This window comes from Schistocerca nitens, chromosome 1, assembly GCF_023898315.1.
Source record: "Schistocerca nitens isolate TAMUIC-IGC-003100 chromosome 1, iqSchNite1.1, whole genome shotgun sequence".
NCBI classification, from domain to species: domain Eukaryota; kingdom Metazoa; phylum Arthropoda; class Insecta; order Orthoptera; family Acrididae; genus Schistocerca; species Schistocerca nitens.
This window is the reverse complement of record NC_064614.1, coordinates 949,421,367-949,441,317: the sequence shown is the minus strand read 5'-3', so window position 1 is coordinate 949,441,317 and position 19,951 is coordinate 949,421,367. Positions and strand designations below refer to the sequence as shown.

Sequence of the window (19,951 nt, the reverse complement as noted above, 5' to 3'; positions counted from 1 at the left end):
GTATTCGAGATCTGTCAATTCCCGTATTGCGTCCAGAATCACGTCGGAAAAGTTTTCACATGAATCACCTGGCACAAATGACAGCTCTGCCAATGCACTGCCCTTTTATATCTCGTATACGCGATACTTGTTGTGTTGGCAGAAGAGCTAATACCGTGTTACTAGTGGGGGCCGAAATGCACGCGTTTTAGCTCACGCAGGCTGGCGTGAGGAGGGAAGGACTCTACTGACTTGAGGTCTGGAACATGACAAGGAATTAGACTTCAGAAAGCGGACGTAATTAGTTTGATACTTAACTTTAATCCATTAATGATGAACGTCGCTCTTGACGGTACATGATTCACAGTATTATCTGTTCAGAATACCTTCTTGAAGAATATGGCGCCTTGCTAGGTCGTAGCAAATGACGTAGCTAGCCGGCCGAAGTGGCCGTGCGGTTAAAGGCGCTGCAGTCTGGAACCGCAAGACCGCTACGGTCGCAGGTTCGAATCCTGCCTCGGGCATGGATGTTTGTGATGTCCTTAGGTTAGTTAGGTTTAACTAGTTCTAAGTTCTAGGGGACTAATGACCTCAGCAGTTGAGTCCCATAGTGCTCAGAGCCATTTGAACCATTTTTGAAATGACGTAGCTGAAGGCTATGCTAAACTGTCGTCTCTGCAATTGAGAGCGTCTGTAGACAGTGAACTATCGCTAGCGATGTCGGCTGTACAACTGGGGCGAGTGCTAGGGAGTCCCTCTAGACTAGACCTGCCGTGTGGCGGCGCTCGGTCTGCAATCACTGATAGTGGCGACACGCGGGTCCGGCGTATACTAACGGACCGCGCTACCACCTAGCAAGTGTGGTGTCTGGCGGTGACACCACAATACTACCGCCATCTGTATGTGTGTATATCGGTATCCCATGACTTTTGCCACCTCAGTATATGCCGAAGGTCTGCGTTGTCGGTGGGTCGGAGGGTCCGGCCACTCTTCGTAAGATGCAGACGCCGGGCTGCAGCGGTGGCCTTGCTCCTGTCGAACAGCGGCGGCTGTGCAGATGCGCAGGTGCTTGCGACACGGTGTGCGTGAGCTGATTACGGTGAGCGTGACGTAACGCAGGCGCTCACTATCTGCGCAGCATCGCTCAGATAGCGAGCGGCGGCCGAGCGCTTCGCAGCGGCGGGATGGCGCCTCACAGGGGACCCACGCCCTCTCCGGACCGCTGCCCCACCTGCGGCGTGAGTACTCCAACCCACTCAACCAGCCGCTACCGCACGTGCTGTGGTGTGCGACATGACACGTGCGGAGGCGAGGACAGAATGCAACCTACTGACATTTCTTTTGCTTTCATGTTGTTTGGAATGTTGCTTGTAGAACTGCCTATATTTCTTTGTTTAGTCTACAATAGCAGACCTCCATCAGCCGACTCCTAAATCCGCAACTCCCGTGGATATAAGTAGATTCTTACAAAGAAGCAAACAGCAACCAGCCACTGTTAATGATGCCGTTTATTTATACAAGTAACGCCATTATCGGTTGCGAACCGACAGGTTGTTCCCATTTACATTACACTGGTTTTAAGGCGGGTAGGACGTCAAACGGGTCGTCTTGGAGCAGGAGAGGCACCACAGGACATTTTATTTTCTACTGTCTATACTTTTACAAATAAATTCATAAAACTTTGTCAGCATGACCAGGAAGGATTCAGGATTTACACTCATAGCAGTGGAAGTGCAAAACACAACAAAATAATTTTCTTTTAGATATGAAATTTCATCAATTTTTCACTTACTGTTGGCTGCATTTGTTGCTACAAGTACATTTTTCTTCACAGGTAAGAGAGATTCTTTGATGAATTTTGCACAGTGTACAAACCATACTTACAGGTGTATGAAACTCTAGAATTTTCCAAATCTATTAAAAACTGTGGTAAAAATTGCGATAATTAACTACAAAATTTGATTTTTTTTCTAAACATAAAGTTTAAAACGTAACAGCTCATTCATTTTTTCATAAATTAAATAGATTCTAGATTTTCAGACACCTGTAAGTATGGTTTGTATGCTGTGCAAAGTCATCGAACAGTCTCTCTTACTTATGAAGAAAAGTGTACCTATACCAACAAATGCAGCCAATAGCAAGTGAAAAAATGATGAAATTTCACATGTAAAAAAATTATTTTGTTATGCTACAAGCGTGAATCCTGAATCCTTCCTGGTCATTCTGACAAAGTTTTATGAATTTACTTGTAAAAGTATAGACAGTGGAAATTAAAATGTCCTGTGGTGACTTTCCTGCTCCAAGTCGGCCCGTTTGACGTCCTACCCCCCTTAATGTAAACGACAAACGTAAGCTAAAAGTGAACAGCCGTATGAAGATGAACCTCTCAATTCGAAACCGGTAACGGCGCTATTTCTGTAAACTAAATCGTTACTGACAGCGGCTGGTTGCTGTTTTCTTCTTTTCAAAGATCAAATTGTGTTTTGCACACAGCCACTGCCCCAAAATATCAGTTTTCGATCAAATAGCACCCTCGTGGATATACTTATTTAGTGGTCTTTCACTGAAGGCTGTAACTTCACGGATCTGTCTTTTGTGTCACTGCCAATCGCTGGTGGGGAGGTTTGTGTGTGTCAGTGATCCACTGAGCTATGCTGGCTGGACCTACGCTCCTGCTAGAGACACCCATGCCGGACTGGTTGGTTGGTGGGTTTACAGACGAAATGTAGTCGTCCTAAGGCTCCCTTCTTGGGAGTATATGGGTGGCAACCACATGGGCACTTAGCTAACATTACTCCTGCCAGGCTGCCCGTGTTTTCTTTTCCATCGGCCTCCCATGGCCAACTCTTGTTTCTTCGACCCCAGCGGTATTAGGTTTCGAGGTTTGAGAATGCCTTTCATTTTTCTCTTAACTATATACTTTCAGTGGAGGCAGGGCTGCGCGAACTGGTTCAAATGGTTCAGATGGCTCTATGCACTATGGGACTTAACATCTGAGGTCATCAGTCCCTTAGACTTAGAACCATTTAAACCTAACTAACCTAAGGACATCACATACATCCATGCCCGAGGCAGGAGTCGAACCTGCCACCGTAGCAGCTGCGAACTGGTAGTGAAGGCAGCCCACTTAGGTGAAGGAGAGGCCGAAGAACAAAAGCCTGGTCCTCGAGGTTGAGGATTCCTGGGTGACGTTTAGGATCCCGCCTGGGATAAAAATTTCTAAGGCTTCTCACAGAAATAATAAGTCTCGGAATAGGACGAGTCTCGGAATAAACGGAAGACGAACAAATCTTTGAGTAATCTCTGTTTATTATATTCTGAGTACAAAAGCTAAGACATCCTGCACCTGACATAGTCAGTATTGCCAACATATTAGTTAGTAAAATGTAAAAGCAATATCTATGGCCTAACTCGTTTCACAATCTCTAAAACATCTTCAGCTGACGCTGCTTCTTTTATTCCGGTAGCTTGTGGTGTCTTTCCCTTGGCCTTCAGCAATCACTCGGTCAGAATTACGCCGTGTCTTACGAATAAGATTCAGTTTCATATTATTTTAAGTGCGCAACCCAAGGCGTGCTGGCGACCCTGACGCCAAGTTTCACTCATTGCAGAGCAGTAGCAGTGTAGTGCAGCTGAGTACATTTAGTATTTCAGATTACCGCATGTACATTACGATGAACAGCAGTCTGAGGCGCTGCAGTCATGGACTGTGCGGCTGGTCCCGGCGGAGGTTCGAGTCCTCCCTCGGGCATGGATGTGCGTGTTTGTCCTTAGGATAATTTAGGTTAAGTAGTGTGTAAGGTTAGGGACTGATGACCTTAGCAGTTAAGTCCCATAAGATTTCACACACATTTGAACATTTTTTTTTTTTTGATGAACAGCATTCAAAGAAAAATAAGCAGTAAATCCGCAAGGTGTCAAAATTTACGGTGGTCATGTGCTCTTGTGTTCTTACACAGCAGCCGACACTGCTTGCACTGTTCCTTACCACAGAGTTTGTTCACCATCCGGCATGTTCGTCTGTGATATCGGGGTGGTCCCGTTGCGTCGGAACCCGTAGATGGTGGCTGAGGACGTCGTTACTGTCAGGGGTGCGGGTTTTAGGTGGAGATGGGCCGTGTGAACGTCGCGACCACGCTGCTCACAGTCAGAGAGAAGTAGTGTCGCTAGTCTGCAACAGACCGTGGCAGCTGCAGCCGATCGCTGCACAGCGAGCACCACGCCACGCACTTAAACGAAATGCATTTACTTCCGAAATTACACAAAAGTCGATAATATTCCAAACGAAGAAACCTATATCGCAGTGATAGCTACTTTTTACCGCAACAGAGTATACTTCGAAATGCATCGTAAATAATGCTCTGGTATGGTATCCATGAGTCAAGGGCGCATGTTTACTCAAAATCAAAATTTGGTTTACAAGTGAATACTGTTGTCGAGGTCCTCACTCGGAAAGGCTCGTTTGATACACGCTATGTGATCGAAAGTATCCGGACACCCCCAAAAATATACGTTTTTCATATTAGGTGCAATTTGCTGCCACCTACTGCCAAGTACTCATATCAGAGACCTCAGTAGTCATTAGACATCGTGGGAGAGCAGAATGGGGCGCTCCGCGAAACTCACGGACTTCGAACGTGGTCAGGTGATTGGGTGTCACTTGTGTCATACGTCTGTACGCGAGATTTCTACACTCCTAAACATCCATAGGTCCACCGTTTCCGATGTGATAGTGAAGCTGAAACGTGAAGGGACACGTACAGCACAAAAGCGTACAGGCCGACCTCGTCTGTTGACTGACAGAGACCGACGGCAGTTGAAGAGGGTCGTAATTTGTAATAGGCAGACATCTTTCCAGACCATCACACAGGAATCCCAAACTGCATCAGGATCCACTGCAGGTACTATGACAATTAGGCGGGAGGTGAGAAAAGCTGGATTTCGTGGTCGAGCGGCTGCTCATAAGACACACATCACTCCCGTAAATGCCAATCGACGCCTCACTTGGTGTAAGGAGCGTAAACATTGGACGATTGAACAGCGAAAAAACGTTGTGTGCAGTGACGAATCATGGTAAACAATGTATCGATCCGATGGCAGGGTGTGGGTATGGCGAATGCCCGGTGAACATAATCTGCCAGCGTGTGTAGTGACAACAGTAAAATTCGGAGGCGGTGGTGTTATGATGTGGTCGTGTTTTTCATGGAGGGGGCCTGTACCTCTTGTTGTTTTGTGTGACAATATCACAGCACAGGCCTACAGTGATGTTCAAAGCACCTCACTGTTCACTGTTGAAGAGCAATTCGGGGATGGCGATTGCATCTTTCAACACGATCGAGCCCTGTTCATAATGGACGGCGTGTGGCGGAGTGGTTAAACGACAACAAATCCCTGTAATGGACTGGCCTGCACAGAGTCCTGACCTGAAACCCATAAACACCTTTGGGATGTTTTGGAACATCGATTTCGTGCCAGGCCTCACCGATCGACATCGATACCGCTCCTCAGTACAGCACTCCGCGAAGAATGGGCTGCCATTTTCCAAGAAACCTTCCAGAACCTGATTGAACGTATGCCTACGAGAGTGGAAGCTGTCATCAAAGCTAAGGGTGGGCCAACACCATATTGAATTCCAGGATTACCGATGGAGGGGGTCACGAATTTGTAAGTCATTTTCAGCCAGGTGTCCGGATACTTTTGCTCACTTAGTGTAACTATCCACGTCAGTCTAGACTGTGGTAGCCTCTTCATCTCTGCATAGTTACTGCACTTCCAGTTCTTTGAACATGCTTGCTGTACTCAAACCTTGGTCTCCCTTTACAATTTCTATCAGTCCTCCTCCTCTCCCCCCCCCCTCCGCCACCCCCTACCTTCCCCTCTTCCACGCAAGGCCACACACACATACCCATCGGTTACAAAATTGAAGATTCTTTGATGCCTCGGAATGTGTCCTATCAGCCGATACCATCTTTTTTTCAGGTTGTTCCATAAGTTTCTTTTCTCCTCCATTCGACTGAGTGCCTCTTCATCAGCTACAAGACCCATCCATATGCATTCCGTTCAACTGACCTTACGAGTCTATTGCTGCCTCTGACAGAATTACAGCGTCGTCGGGGAACCCTAAATCCTTTATGTCTTTTCTCTGAACTTCAATTCCTTTTCTGGACGCCTCTTTTGTTTCCAATACTGTTTACTCAATGTACACATTCAGACAACGCCGTCTCATTCTCTTCTCAATTTCTGCCTTCAAATCTTACAACGGCAGCCTTCTTTCTGTACAAGCCTCGGGAAAAATTACGCTTCCTGTATGTTATCCTTGATACCCTCAGAGATTTGAAGAGTGTATTCCAATCCACAAAGTCGAAAGATTTCTTCACATCAACAAATGCTATAAATGTAAGTTTCCCTTTTTCCATTCTACCTTCTAAGACTAGACAAAAGGTCGATATTGCTAAGCGCGTCTTAAATTTCATCAGAACTAAAACTGATCTTGCCCAACGTCGGGCTCTATCAGTTTTTCCATTCTTTTGTAAATAATTCGTGTCACAATTTTCTAACTATGACTATTCAAACTGATGGTGTCGTAGTGTTCACAGCTGTCATCATGTGTCTTCTTCGGAATTGAGTTTCTTATTAAGTAACTATTGACGGTAATTATAAGGTACACCGTTACAAATCTAACACATTACACTAAAAATATTTTTTACAGGTTTACTCTACAGAGATTTTGAATCACGTGAGACCAGAAATAGTGGTTCTTCTTTTCTCCGTATAAAACTTCGAGGAACATACTCTACAAATTGATGCAGCGTTGCTTCGTTTTCGCGAGGATGTTCTTATATCACGAAATGAGAAAACTCGATTTGCTCATGTACTGTTGTGAGCCGCACGCCGCAGCTGTTTTACGCACTTGTCGGCCACAGTGCGATGGTTGCAGCCGCACCAAAGGAACACAGCAGTGAGTCAGAGCTCACTACATCTCTGGATGTTTCGCTACACGAACGTTGTGAAAAATGGCAGCCGAAGATAATTCATACCATTCACTTTCAATTGCTGAAGGGGAAATCCGTGCCACTCGTCTCTCGTCCTTGAACTGCCTGCAGACGAGACGCCATGTGGAGCTCATCTGTGTTGTCGGTAATGAATGTTGTGCATGCGCGATTAAGACCCAGCTAGAGCGCAGGTTCGCACTCAATGAGTTGTTCAACTCCCCTAGCGTGTGCACTTGGACTTGAACCTCGCTATCAGATAAAACCTGGTAGCGAGCTGATAACTGAGCTTAGATTTCCGACCTTGACAGTACAGACTGAGGAGAGAGCTCTAAACTGTCTCGCTGGAGGAACTACACTTCGATTAACAGGTAAACAATTTTAATCTTGAAGTAAAAGGAAATGTATTCCTACCGAAACGTAGTAACGTGGACACTAGTAATATTTCTCAAACATCTAAAGACATCGAAATAAATTTTTGGTAAGTGATAGCAGCGAAAGTAGCGACTATGTTATTATATGTTTAAAACTGCTTTATTTTTTAGCTGACGAGATGTAGTCAAAGGATTATATTATCCACAGTCTAGAACTAGTCTCGTTATTGTGCTGCTACAATCAAAATTTTTCACTGAACACGCCTCTTATACAAGTGCAAGGTATTGCATGGTATTATTGTTACTGGCTCATCCAGGTTTTGGTCAACCTGCTTCTCATACCACCGTTATCTGAGGATGGTTACTTTACAACTGAAACTTTTCTACTCATCATATTTTAATGTTATATATACGTACGCGATCTAGACTGTTAAATGATTTTTGAAAAAAGAGTTCTTAAATTTTAAGAAATTACATAAGATAGCTTTCTTCTTCCTTGAAAATGTGATGCATTACTTTAATATTAGATTCTTGTGTATTTTAATATCGTATATCTACCTTATGTACCGTATTTGATACTATCCACATCGCAATGGTAATTTAGCGATGTTATTTAACATATTTGGTTTATAAAACGAATGATGAGCATCCGACTGGACATTTCTCACTTTATGTCACGACCAAAGAATCTGTGTATGTTATTGGTATCTTTAACATATGCTCAGTTGTTTCTTCTCGCTGGCCCGATAGGTCCTAAACTGGTTCGAAATGTGTTGTTTTGTACGGCGGGCAACCACAGCTAAACTTCAACATTTTTTCAAAGAAAATTCCGCACTGGCTGTATGAATGATTTTTATTGAACCTGCGACAGGTTTCGCACCACTTATCGGTGCATCCTCAGGCAATATACGCTATTTATAACATAGTAACGTTGAACATTGCCCTGTAGCCACTCCCCACCATTCACGTTCAATATACCGTCATCTGGTGAAAGCGGTAGTTAATATTTGAAAATCTTTTTTAAAAATTTTTTAAATTATGGGAGCGGCAGTGACCGTGCAAGTTGAGAGGAGCCGCGTGGTAGCGGACACGACCTGACTGGTTCATTAAAAAAATTTTAAAAAAGATTCTCAAATATTAACTACCGCTTTCACCAGATGACGGTATATTGGACGTGAATGGTGGGGAGTGGCTACAGAGCAATGTTCAACGTTACTATGTTATAAATAGCGTATATTGCCTGAGGATGCACCGATAAGTGGTGCGAAACCTGTCGCAGGTTTAATAAAAATCATTCATACAGCCAGTGCGGAATTTTCTTTGAAAAAATGGTTCGAAATAATGGTCGTTACTTTTGTGCTATAAATCGTTCACAACAATTGCTTGCGGAGTGTAAGAACGCGTTACAGTGAACTGCTCTTGCACTAGGTCTGAACTGATCGAATTTGACGAAACTCGCCCCAGCGTAACGCTGCAGTCGAATGTCGAGCGCACAACACGTCACTACTAACGCTCCCTCCGTAGTGCACGACAGTACCAAAAGAATGGTAGGAGTCCCCTGACATGTCGCTGGTGCATTCCCAAAATTGCTTCTGGACCTGTGGGTGATCCTCCGTCCATAATAATGTGCTGTTATAGGTGAATGCGAAATCTGTCGAAGAAGGGCGTGTTTTATGAATTCTAACGTACACAGAGATCAGTTTTTAGATATGCGAGAAGATTAACACCACGTTAACAAGCCCCTTATCTTTCATAGGCGCGTTCAAAATTCAGTTTTTGGCCATGTTGATTTTCTTAAATTTGAGTAGAACGATCATGACTTGAAGCAACACATGAAATATTTATTTCACGCCTGGAACTCAGAACACATACAAATCAATGAAAATGTTCATAGGTACGTCGGCAAAGGATACAGTAAATTAAATTCGAAATTTGTGGTAAGTTCCTATGGAACCAAACTGCTGAGCTCATCGGTCTCTAGCATTACACACTACTTCGTCTAACTTAAGTTAACTTACGCTAAGGACAACTCACACACCCATGTCCGAGGGAGGACTCGAATCTCCGACGAGGGGAGCCGCGCGAACCGTGGCAAGGTGCTCTTAGACCGCGTGGCTGCAGTAAATGCAGGAAGCATCGATTCTCATTTACAACACGCCCACTAGCATCAATGCTTGTAGAATCTTCCTAATTTCAGCCAAAGTTCCTTACTCATTTGATGATGTCGTATTCTTGAATACGCCTTCGTCAGCATATCAGCGAGCATCCGTTTTGTCGGAATTTGTTCTGCCATAACTTGAGCACCCACCTCTGTTGCCGAATTCGGAAATGATAGCTTCTGCGGTGACCTCGATTCGGAAATAAGTCTGTTCGGACCCTGCTGCCAGGAGAAATTTTCACTGACAATATTTGGCCGACACGGGGGAGACAGGAGGTGTCATCAAGTTCCTGACACCAAGTTTTTGGGCTAACGTGATGGATTAAATTAAAAACCTCTCTGCCGGCCTTTGTGGCCGAGCGGTTCTAGGCGCTTCAGTCTGGAACCGCGCGACCGCTACGGTCGCAGGTTCGAATCGTGCCTCGGGCATGGAAGTGTGTGATGTCCTTAGCTTAGTTCGGTTTAAGTAGTTCTAAGTTCTAGGGGACTGATGGCCTCAGATCTTAAGTCCCATAGTGCTCAGAGCCAGTTGAACGATTTGAAAAACCTCTCTGTAGTGTTTCATAAAGTGAGGGCATGTGACACTGATCCGTCCATCGCACGCTGACGTTAAGCTCGGCTGCCCCTGGGTGCTACTAAAGAGGAATAGGCACCGGGTTTCACTCTCTCCCTTCCCTTCATCCACAACAACACAACAGCAACACGTCGCTGTCACACTCATGCACACGTTAGAGATGCACGCTTAACGCTTCATAACAGATCGGAGGAAGGCAACAGCAAACCACTTCCACTAGTATATTGCATAGAACAGCAATGTAGATTCCTGTGTGTCCTCAGCTAGCTAATTCCATGAGTACGGGACTACTTTGACTGTGATTGCTTCAGCCGATTCAGTTTTTTCTCTAATCAATTGATGTCTTATATCAATATGTTTGGTTCGTCCATTGGGACCACTTGTTTTGAATAAGACAGTGTGACCTTTGTTGTCAGAGAAATGTTTAACTGGGCCAATTTCAGGACATAGAGAGTTTTTAGTGCCTACACTTGCGGACACAATGCTTCTTGACAAAATGATGTCAGAGTCCTGTAGTCATTTTCAGTAGTTGACAGAGCTACAGCGAACTGTTCCTTCCTCATCCACGAAATTGCACCTCCTGGGCGCACAATAATCTGTTCTTTTACTTAAGTTTACGTAAAACGGTCACGCGGTGGTCTAGCGGTTCTGGCGCTGCAGTCCGGAACCGCGGGACGGCTACGGTCGCAGGTTCGAATCCTGCCTCGGGCATGGGTGTGTGTGATGTCCTTAGGTTAGTTAGGTTTAAGTAGTTCTAAGTTCTAGGGGACTTATGACCTAAGATGTTGAGTCCCATAGTGCTCAGAGCCATTTGAACCATTTTAAAACGGTCACGGTTTGAAGCAACTCATAAAGCATTTGTCACCTTACAGAACACAGAACCCACACACAAATCAACAACAACGTTCATAGATACGCCTGCGCAGAATACATAAACTAAAAGGAGGCGTAGATTCTGTCACGAACGCGCCCATCCCTGTGGTGCCTCGGCAGCGTATAGTGTCCGCAGGGCAGGAGGCTAGCACAGAAGCCCCGCCTCTAAATACCTGGGCTCCGGCAGTGCTAACTCCATGATGCAGGCAGCGTTTGCAACAGGTGCAACGCGTTAGCCTGCCCGCGTGATCTACACCAGGGACCTTGGAGGATCGCTATTCAGGCCACGGTGTTTCCAGCATTAGGCGTCAGGTGACGATCTAAAACTACAAAACGTGCATAAAATAGGTGGTTAACGACCTGCTCGTATTACGCTACTTTCCGAGACAGTACAGTGACCCAGACCTGCAGTAATCCGAAGCGCCGAATCAGCAACCGGTCACCCTGAGTGGATTTTTAGAGTGTTTGCCACATCCGTGTAGGTAAATGCCGGCCAGTATCCAGTCTACGAATCAGGATCCAGAAATTGCTGAAACAGGAAAACACACAGACAATAAGTGTCCAAGTAGGTAAGAGTGGTAAATCCGAATGTAGATATTACCTATGGGGTCTCACATACTAACTACTGACCTTTGGTTCTCTCGCACATAGTATGATAAATATGCCGTGACTGGTTCACCGCCGCGTAATCGCTTAAAATGCCGGCATTCACAACAAATGAAAATTTAGCACAAAAATACGAAACATCAAATAGAAAATGAAACTCTTTTCTACATTTCTAGAGACTGAACAGTATTATTGTTGTATATAATAGCTTCATTTTACAATACATGTCTGTATGAAATTTTAATTTGTCATACAATCAATAATTAAAAATAAAAAGTTGTTTTTATTGAAAAATATGATCCAATATGTTATTTAACTTTTCCATTTGATATTAAACACATAATTTTAACAAAAGTGAATAAAGAAGTTTGCAGACCGTCACACTCGAATCACTGACTTTCCCATTACAAATCTTTTACGCAACACGCCTAGCTACAAGCGATTATGTCAGCTATCTGCAAATGTTGTGTACTTAACAGAGCACAAAAATCTTCGAATCTTCAAAAACGATTTTTTCGAGTTCTTTTGAGAATTGCTTAGTACTCCTTTACAAAACTGATCCCGGACGCTGAGCTTCAAATACTACAAGTAAGAAGAAAATCGAAGAGAGCAGAGCAATCGGCAAGATCTAGCTGCCGGTGATCACATTTGATCTACAGATTTCTGTTTCCTCTTGCTTTAATATTTGCACCAATTCTGCTTATGTGGCCACCATTCCACAGTGCACGTAAGCCTGTGTGTGGGCGGCACAGCTCGTAAAGCGCCGGATAGGCGACAGCTGGCTGTCTTGTATGAGTTTGGCGACCACAGTGAAGGGCGCCGCGTCAGCCTGGGAAGCCGCCAGCCCACATCTCACGCCGCCCTCGGCAAACACCGTCCGTGTTTGCGTCGTGTATTCTCGCCACAAGGCCTGTACTGCTCGCCTCCAGTCACGGAACCCGCTAGGGGCGCTGCGCCAAGACGTACGTTGGACGAATACACAGTCATGGAAAAAGTATTCATACGCCGCTGTTCACTTATTAGAACTGAAGATCACAACCGGTGAAAAAATGGTTCAAATGGCTCTGAGCACTATGGGACTTCACATCTGAGGTCATGTTAATGCCCAATGCAACGTTTATTGTGATAGGATGCGTATGTGGTACATGCATGATGATGCACCGGCGCACTTTCATGTGGCTGCTTGGTAATACGTAGCAAGAATATTATACAAGTGTCTTGGTCGTGCCTCGCCAATACCATAGTCTCCCAGATCACCCGACTTGAACCTGGGGCAGTTTTTTGTATGAGGATATTTAAATGCTTCGATGTATTTCAGCATTGTTGATAGCGCCGGTGAACTCTGTGGATAATTGTCAACGCAATGGGTTCTTGAAAGTGTACAGGCGTCAATGAGGAGACGTGCCGAAGCCTGCTTTCACGTGAACGGCGGCCATGGGGAGCACTTGTTGTGATGTATTTGTCCTCAAGTGCCTGTCTGCAGTCTGGATCCTGGGGGATTCTATTACAAGGTGTTGATGTACAGTCATAATGTGTCGTGTCGGAGAAACCAAGGTACCTAAGTGCACCCTGTGGAATGAATACAGCCGTGACTTACACCTGAAGACATTTGTGTATGCGAGATAAAGTACATATATGATAATAATATTAAACTATCCGACAAATGGAAATGTCGTGTGGCTAGGGCCTCCCGTCGGGTAGACCGTTCGCCTGGTGCAGGTCTTTCGATTTGACGCCACTTCGGCGACCTGCGCGTCGATGGGGATGAAATGATGATGATTAGGACAACACAACACCCAGTCCCTGGGCGGAGAAAATTTCCGACCCAGCCGGGAATCGAACCCGGGCCCTTAGGATTAACAGTCTGTTACGCTGACCACTCAGCTACCGGGGCGGACAACTATCCGACAAAAGATATACAATAGTTAGGCACTTGTCGCCAGGTGCTATCACCTGGGCAGTGATGACTGCCTGTCTGTACATCTTTGAACTGCTATTTACTCTAGACTGGACAGTGTCGAATCACCGCCTGGATAGCAATGTCCATCTACTTCTACATATATACTCCGCTAGCCACCAAGCAGTGTGTGGCGGAGGACACAATTCGCGCCAAAGTCATATTCCCCCCTCCCCTCTGTTCCACTCGCGGATTGCGCGAGGGAAAAACGACTGTCTGAACGCCTCAGTACGGGCTCTAATTTCCCTTATCTTTGAATGGTGATCATTGCGCGATTTGAAAGTTGGTGGTAATAATATATGCTCTACATCCTCGGTGAAGAACGAATTTCGGAATTTAGTGAGCAGCCCCTTCCGTTCAGCGCGCCGTCTATCTGCAAGTGTGTCCCACTTCAAACTTTCTATGAGATTTGTAACGCTCTCGTGATGGCTAAATGTACCAGTCACGAATCTTGGTGCTCTTCTTTGGAACTTCTCAATCTCTTGAATCCGACCCAACTGGTAAGGGTCCCATACAGACGAACAGTACTCTAAGACTGGATGAACTAACGTATTGTGAGCTATTTTCTTTGTTGAAGGACTGCATCGCCTCAGGATTCTACCAATAAACCACAATCTAGAATTCACCTTACCCGTTACTTGTGTAATCTGATCATTCCATTTGAGATCATTTCGAACAGTCATACCCAGATACTTGACAGATGTTACCGCTTCCAAAGACTGGACATTTATTTTGTACTCATACATTAATGGGGATTTTCGCCTTGTTATACGCAGTAAGTTAAACTTACTAATATTGAGAGACAATTGCCCGTCATTACACCACGCATTTATTTTCTGCAAATCCTCACTGATTTGTTCACAACTTTCGTGTGATACTACTTTCCTGTAGACTACAGCATCATCGGCAAACAGTCTAATGCCGCTGTCAGTACCATCAACCAGATCGTAAAAAGCAGCGGACCTATTACGCTGCCCTGGGGCACACCTGAAGTTACGCTTCTTTCTCTTGAAGTCACCCCGTTCAGGACGACATACTGCTCCCTGTCTGTTAGAACACTTTCCATCCAACCGCATATGTCATCGGATACACCGTAAGCGCGCACTTTTTGGAGCAAGCGACATTGCGGAACTGAGTCGAACGCCTTTCGAAAGTCGAGAAATATGGCATCAATCTGGGAGCCGGTATCTAGAGCCTGTTGTATATCATGCACAAAGAGGGCCAGCTGTGTCTCGCTGTTTCCTAAAACCGTGCTGGTTTCTGCAGATGACCTTCTCAGAGTCTAGAAAGGTCATTATGTCTGAACACAAAATATGTTCCATGATTCTACAACAATCGATGTCAGTGAAATTGGCCGGTACTTATGTGCATCCGATTTTCTACCCTGTTTATAGATTGCTGTGACCTGGGCCTTTTTCCTGTCCTGTGCGACATTTTACGTTTTTACACTCCTGGAAATTGAAATAAGAACACCGTGAATTCATTGCCCCAGGAAGGGGAAACTTTATTGACACATTCCTGGGGTCAGAATTATCACATGATCACACTGACAGAACCACAGGCACATAGACACAGGCAACAGAGCATGCACAATGTCGGCACTAGTACAGTGTATATCCACCTTTCGCAGCAATGCAGGCTGCTATTCTCCCATGGAGACGATCGTAGAGATGCTGGATGTAGTCCTGTGGAACGGCTTGCCATGCCATTTCCACCTGGCGCCTCAGTTGGACCAGCGTTCGTGCTGGACGTGCAGACCGCGTGGGATGACGCTTCATCCAGTCCCAAACATGCTCAATGGGGGACAGATCCGGAGATCTTGCTGGCCAGGGTAGTTGACTTACACCTTCTAGAGCATGTTGGGTGGCACGGGATACTTGCGGACGTGCATTGTCCTGTTGGAACAGCAAGTTCCCTTGCCGGTCTAGGAATGATAGAACGATGGGTTCGATGACGGTTTGGATGTACTGTGCACTATTCAGTGTCCCCTCGACGATCACCAGTGGTGTACGGCCAGTGTAGGAGATCGCTCCCCACACCATGATGCCGGGTGTTGGCCCTGTGTGCCTCGGTCGTATGCAGTCCTGATTGTGGCACTCACCTGCACGGCGCCAAACACGCATACGACCATCATTGGCACCAAGGCAGAAGCGACTCTCATCGCTGAAGACGACACGTCTCCATTCGTCCCTCCATTCACGCCTGTCGCGACACCACTGGAGGCGGGCTGCACGATGTTGGGGCGTGAGCGGAAGACGGCCTAACGGTGTGCGGGACCGTAGCCCAGCTTCATGGAGACGGTTGCGAATGGTCCTCGCCGATACCCCAGGAGCAACAGTGTCCCTAATTTGCTGGGAAGTGGCGGTGCGGTCCCCTACGGCACTGCGTAGGATCCTACGGTCTTGGCGTGCATCCGTGCGTCGCTGCGGTCCGGTCCCAGGTCGACGGGCACGTGCACCTTCCGCCGACCACTGGCGACAACCTCGATGTACTGTGGAGACCTCACGCCCCACGTGTTGAGCAATTCGGCGGTACGTCCACCCGGCCTCCCGCATGCCCACTATACGCCCTCGCTCAAAGTCCGTCAACTGCACATACGGTTCACGTCCACGCTGTCGCGGCATGCTACCAGTGTTAAAGACTGCGATGGAGCTCCGTATGCCACGGCAAACTGGCTGACACTGACGACGGCGGTGCACAAATGCTGCGCAGCTAGCGCGATTCGATGGCCAACACCGCGGTTCCTGGTGTGTCCGCTGTGCCGTGTGTGTGATCATTGCTTGTACAGCCCTCTCGCAGTGTCCGGAGCAAGTATGGTGGGTCTGACACACCGGTGTCAATGTGTTCTTTTTTCCATTTCCAGGAGTGTATGTTTACTTACGCATACCTCTACGGCAATAGTGTTTTTTGAAATTGTTGACGAGTACAGCAGTTATATATCTAAATGACAGATGCATATTTGTGCACACCTACAAATGGTGACGGTGAAACATTACGAGAATACGAGTACCAATTGGAAAATGGCAAACAGCCGAAATCAGGTGATTGTGTGAAGAAAGTGAGTGAAATTGTAGAAGAGGCGAGATGGAAAATGGAACTGTCTTTTTAGAAATGTTGATGGAAAATGAATTCCCGTCGTTAAGGACTGTGGGCTCGCGAAAAGACTACCACAGGCGTGTTCTAAATGTTGTAATTAAAGCTACAGCTAGTTACGAATAAATGTTAGTTTCCGGTTAGTATAGGCACGAATCTGCGTATATTAGTTGCGAAGAAGCACATTTTTCATGTGATACATGTAAAAGACGACACTCACGCGGTGCATCCGGTAAGCAACAGAGCCACATGAGAACAGTCACCCTTCTCTAGTGAGCGAAACGTTGTTCTTTAGCAGACTGGCATCGCAAAAGTCTTTTCAGATATTAGGGGCCCTCCTTCGACCACTTGGCTGCTGAACTGCACGAATTATCATTGCTCACTCTGATGTTTACGTTCTTCACACATTGTCCTGAGACGATTATTGTTATGAGCGTACGAAACTATAATCCTCCGGCCATAATTGTGGGTTGTTTGGTTGCTCGTTGAGGTGGCACATGGGAACTAGAACTCATGAAATATTGGTTCACTTTATTACATCGATGAATAAAAGATTTACTTTACTTTGACGCCCTTATTTGCCACAGGAATACTGGATAATTTACAACTGCCCTTGACTAGCAAAGCATCATTTCATGCACTAATTAACAAGTTTTTCTCTTGAGGTACAGCCTTTATTGACTCCATCAGATGAGGTCACGAACTGGGTGGAAAGCTCGACGCTATATTGAGCTCAGCAAGAGGGCGCTGCTGTGGCGAGTGTGTGTGTGTGGGGGGGGTGTCTTCAAGAGAGACTCCCACACGTCGTTGTGGATTGCAGCGAGCCCTCGCTAACGTCCGTGGAATGAACATGCGTTGCCGACTTTGGTGAAGCATCGCGATATCTGAACGATACTACAGTTATAGTAATTATGTCTCATTACCGGCTCACAGCACGTGCTCTCTGTGATGTTCGAGAATAAGAGATAAAGTTTCGAAATTAATTATTTTATAAATAAATAGTATAATTTGCCTGACTGGCGACATTTTACTAAACTTTAACAAGAAAAGATCTTAAAACGGATTGTTTCGAAGCCGAAACCTGTTATATCTGAAATAAGAATTATTATTGACACAGTGGTCGTGACTGTCTTTACGACATAAAAACTTCTAGCTTTTCCTGCTCTTTGATCCTTCTGGAAACTCTTACGGCTGCGGCACCCAGACACGGCCAAATTATTTTTGACGATGACTTCGTTGCCATTGCTTAAAGTGCTGAGATTTCAAACACATATAGTCTGGTTTACCCGGACGAAGAAAGCAGGCTCTCAAACCCAGAAGCTTACGCTGGCGAAGAGCAAAGGATACGCAAGGGACCGCTCCTGAGGGAAGCACAGACCGGTCGCTATATATAGCGGGCTGTGGGATTGCTTAAGTTAGCCAATTACACTTAATTCAGACCAATAGATGAAGCGCAGAAGGAGAGACTCCAAAAGGCGACCGACGGACTATCGCAACAATTAAGTGCTGACCCTGGAAGTCACTTGCCCCGCTCCTGCAGGCCGTCCCCTCGTTAACGCCAGCACTGAGCGGGGCTGTTGCGGAAACACCGAGTCTTGCGGGGCTCTGTGTGTGGGCGGAGTGCGTATGGCCGCACTTCAGTTCTTGTCTTGGGGTTCGTGTTGGCTGTAATGCATCAGTGAAAAATCGTCGCGCTAATTTACTCCTTATGACGCAGAAGCATACAGGTCCGGGGAACACACACACACACACACACACACACACACACACACACACACACACACGCACACACACCCACATAGAGAGAGAGAGAGACAGAGAGAACGATGAGATCAGTGGAAAAAAATCTACTTTTTCTTAGTTCTTTGCCATGCATATGACTCGTTGTTAACTATAACAACACTGTGTGCTTTGAGGCATTCAGGTGACTGTGGCATACATACTTCAATCACTAATGACCGGGAATAAAATCACTTCGGTGTCTTGTAACTAATCGGAGGACATAAGTGGAGGTATGTAAACAGTAGTCTAACATTCATTACATCTGTTGTGAAAAACGAACTATACCAGTAGTTCGGAACAAACATATGTATGTACACTACTGGCCATTAAAATTGCTACACCAAGCAGAAATGTAAATGATAAATGAGTATTGATTGGACAAATATATTATACTAGAACTGACATGTAACTACATTTTCACGCAATTTGGGTGCATAGATCCTGAGAAATCTGTACCCACAACAGCCTCCTCTGGCCGTAATAACGGCCTTGATACGCCTGGCCATTGAGTCAGAGCTTGGATGGCGTGTACAGGTACAGCTGCCCATGCAGCTTCAACACGATACCACAGGTCATCGAGAGTAGTGACTGGCGTATTGTGACGAGCCAGTTGCTCGGCCACCATTGACCAGACGTTTTCAGTTGGTGGGAGATCTGGAGAATGTGCTGGCCAGGGCAGCAGTCGAACATTTTCTGTATCCAGAAAGGCCCGTACAGGACCTGCAACATGCGGTCGTGCATTATCCTGCTGAAATGTAGGGATTCGCAGGGATCGAATGAAGGGTAGAGCCACGGGTCGTAACACATCTGAAATGTAACGTCCACTGTTCAAAGTGCCCTCAATGCGAACAAGAGGTGACCGAGACTTGTAACCAGTGGCACCCCATACCATCACGCCGGGTGATACGCCAGTGTGACGATGACGAATACACGCTTCCAATGTGCGTTCACCGCGATGTCGCCAAACACGGATGCCACCATCATGATGCTGTAAACAGAACCTGGATTCATCCGAAAAAATGACGTTTTGCCATCCGTGCGCCCAGGTTCCCGTTGAGTACAGCATCGCAGGCGCTCCTGTTTGTGATGCTGCGTCAACGGTAACCGCAGCCATGGTCTCCGAGCTGATAGTCCATACTGCTGCAAACTTCGTCGAACTGTTCGTGCAGATGGTTGTTGTCTTGCAAACGTCCCCATCTGCTGACTCAGGGTTCGAGACGTGGCTGCACGATCCGTTACAACCATGCGGATAAGATGTCTGTCATCTCGACTACTAGTGATACGAGGCCGTTGGAATCCAGCACGGCGTTCCGTATTACCCTCCTGAACACACCGATTCCATATTCTGCTAACAGTCATTGGATCTCGACCAACGCGAGCAGCAATGTTGCGATACGATAAACTGCAATCGCGATAGGCTACAATCCAATCTTTTATCAAACTCGGAAACGTGATAGTACGCATTCTGCTCCTTACACCAGGCATGACAACAACGTTTCACCAGGCAACGCCGGTCAACTGCTGTTTGTGTATGAGAAATCGGTTGGAAACTTTCCTCATGTCAGC

The 19,951-nt window shown here is 46.0% G+C and overlaps 1 protein-coding gene across 2 annotated transcripts in view; it reads left to right on the top strand.

Moving 5' to 3' along the window:
* The window catches only part of LOC126194536 (serine/arginine repetitive matrix protein 1), a 368,411-nt gene that overhangs the window by 154,083 nt on the left and 194,377 nt on the right, over positions 1-19,951 (top strand). Inside the window, exon 1 of one of the 2 annotated variants that reach the window (XM_049932773.1) lies at positions 1,149-1,217. The exons of the other annotated variant lie outside the window; for it this stretch is intronic. Within the exon in view, the coding sequence (XP_049788730.1) occupies positions 1,164-1,217 (54 nt within the window). The 5' untranslated portion in view covers positions 1,149-1,163. Of the gene's footprint in view, positions 1-1,148; positions 1,218-19,951 lie in introns of those variants that run through there. 2 annotated transcript variants of the gene reach the window in all.